The following is a 2149-nucleotide window of genomic DNA, read 5'->3' on the forward strand; positions in this document are numbered from 1 at the left end:
GCTGTACTACCAAATTATTATGTATGCTGGACTAGCAAATTTTGAACCAGAACAAATTCATGAACCCATTAGTAACATGTTGGCATCTTAAAGCTCTAAGACTCTTTGGGATTCCTGTGACAAGAAGACATGAAGGCATGTAATAGAAATTATAACAAAAAAATTATAACACACGGTATGGAAGGCCCCAATATTTGTTGTGGTAATAATCAACTCGCAAGGTAGTAAGAACTCAACTATCACTATATCCGAATGAAGTATTATATAAGAACTTCTGTTAAATTTTTTTTTTCTGAATATTATATAAAAACTTCTGTTGAAATACAAAACATCAAAAATGTGCAAATTGCAGAGATAAAAATTTGAGTTGAACAACAAGACATAGACTGCAAACTAGAGTTGGTAAAACATGTTCCAAAATTTTCTTCGTTATTGAGACTGCTATCTTTGTAGAGCATGACTATCATCCGAGAATCCCGTAAAATCTAGGTTCTCACCTGATGCCTCTTTGTGCATAGGTTCCTTTGTAAATATAGGTCTTAATTAAGTCGCAATGAAGGATCTGTTGGCTTGGATTCGTACTAATCTAATTAAGGAGAGGCCTGAAATGTTCATGAAAGGGGATTCAGTGTAAGTTCTGACAAGGCAATAACAGAAGATTATCTGAAGATGATTGCAATAGAGTTCTGTTATCTTCGTAATCTTAGTATTTCCTGCTATTCTCCTTTATCAGGTTATTTTGAACTATTGTTTATGTTCATGGCAATGTGTATTGCAGGAGACCAGGTGTTCTAGTCCTTACAAATGACTGCGATTGGGAACTAAGTGGTCAACTCGATACAACATTAGAAGATAAAGACGTGGTAGTCTCCATTTCCACCTTGCACGGTGGATGATCATATTGCTCGAGATTATTCGCAAACTATAAATCACTTGTCGTGTTACACTTTTACCATCAAGGTCCCAATTCCAATGCTTGCTTCACTAGAGCTGGTGCTTTGATTGTTCCTGTAGGTTATTCTGTATCCCAATTCTGTGTTAGTATATATGATGATTTCAGAAGAATGATTAAATGTATGGTGCTGAATTTTAGTGACTCAACTCAATGGGTTCTCAAAATAGGAGAGCAAAATATTGGATAATCCATGGCTCTTTTCCTGCTAACCTGTAGTAAGTTAAAGCTTCTTCTGCAGAAATGTTGTGGTTTAATGAAATTAGTTTGAAAGTTGGTGAAATGTACATAAAGTCATCTAAAGAGGAAGAGACCAGTAACGAAATGGTTAATGGGTTCGTCCAGATTGGTTAACATCATTAACAAAATCCCGTGGTAATCCTAGTATTGATGATTTAGGTATACCCATTGCGGGTACTATACACTACGATATAGCAACCCAGAGTAGCAACGGCAATAGTGCCGTTGCTAAATTTCTGTTGCTATACTCCGTTGCTATATTTTTCGCAACAGCACATTACTGTTTCGAATGTAGCAACAGCCTTCCCGCGCTTGCGAATAGCAACGACAAGTTGTTCCTGCATGCGAAGCACGCGTGTGGTCGGAAACACTTTGACTTTTTTTCCACCCAAAGTCAAAGTTTGGTCACTCCTCTTCTTTATTTTTCCACCCTTTCAGCCTTATCTACTACAGTACTACTCCTTCTTCTTTATCCTTAGAATTTTTTTAGCCATTTCATTTCTCATCTCCTCTCTCTTTATTATTCTGCTCCAGAAGATATTTCTTCCCTTGATATCAATTGAAGATTCAGTTCATGTCTCGATCTAAATCGATCTTCAGTTGCAGTCTTGTATTCGATCTGGTAAGTATTTCTCAATATTATTTTTTCGATTTCAGTTAATAGATTCTAGGGTTTCACGATTTTGATTTCCGTTAATTTATTCTAGGGATTTTGATTTCAGTTTCAAGCAGCTTCATTTAATAGATTCTAGGGTTTCACGATTTTGATTTCAATTTCAAGCAGCTAATAGAGTAAATACAGGGACTTGGGATTTTGATTTCAGTTTTAAGCAGCTACTTTAAGTGATGTATGATTTATTTTAGTTACTAAGGTGAAGTAATAGAGTTGGTTTTTGTAATGGCTTGATTAGAAAGTTTGCTGGTTGGATCTTAAATGGTACTGTTGTTTTCCTTAGT

At 35.7% G+C, this 2149-nt stretch overlaps 1 protein-coding gene across 1 annotated transcript; it reads left to right on the plus strand.

Annotated features, from left to right (window-relative positions):
• Positions 1 to 553: 553 nt before the first annotated feature.
• On the plus strand, positions 554 to 902 carry LOC113303325 (ubiquitin-related modifier 1 homolog 2). The gene is made up of 2 exons (XM_026552356.1): positions 554 to 630; positions 779 to 902. Exons 1-2 carry the CDS (start codon positions 554 to 556, stop codon positions 894 to 896), a joined length of 195 nt encoding a protein of 64 aa, XP_026408141.1. The 3' UTR covers positions 897 to 902.
• The last annotated feature ends 1247 nt before the right edge of the window (positions 903 to 2149 follow it).

The sequence above is a fragment of the Papaver somniferum genome, chromosome 8 (genome assembly GCF_003573695.1).
Source record: "Papaver somniferum cultivar HN1 chromosome 8, ASM357369v1, whole genome shotgun sequence".
Classification (NCBI taxonomy): domain Eukaryota; kingdom Viridiplantae; phylum Streptophyta; class Magnoliopsida; order Ranunculales; family Papaveraceae; genus Papaver; species Papaver somniferum.

What these genes read in the sequence shown, in the direction of transcription:
- LOC113303325 (XM_026552356.1), top strand. Translation starts at nt 554, where the DNA reads ATGAAGGATCTGTTGGCTTGGATTCGTACTAATCTAATTAAGGAGAGG. An exon ending in TTCATGAAAGGGGATTCAGT is followed by an intron (nt 631 to 778) that starts GTAAGTTCTGAC and finishes TGTGTATTGCAG; the next exon opens with GAGACCAGGTGTTCTAGTCC.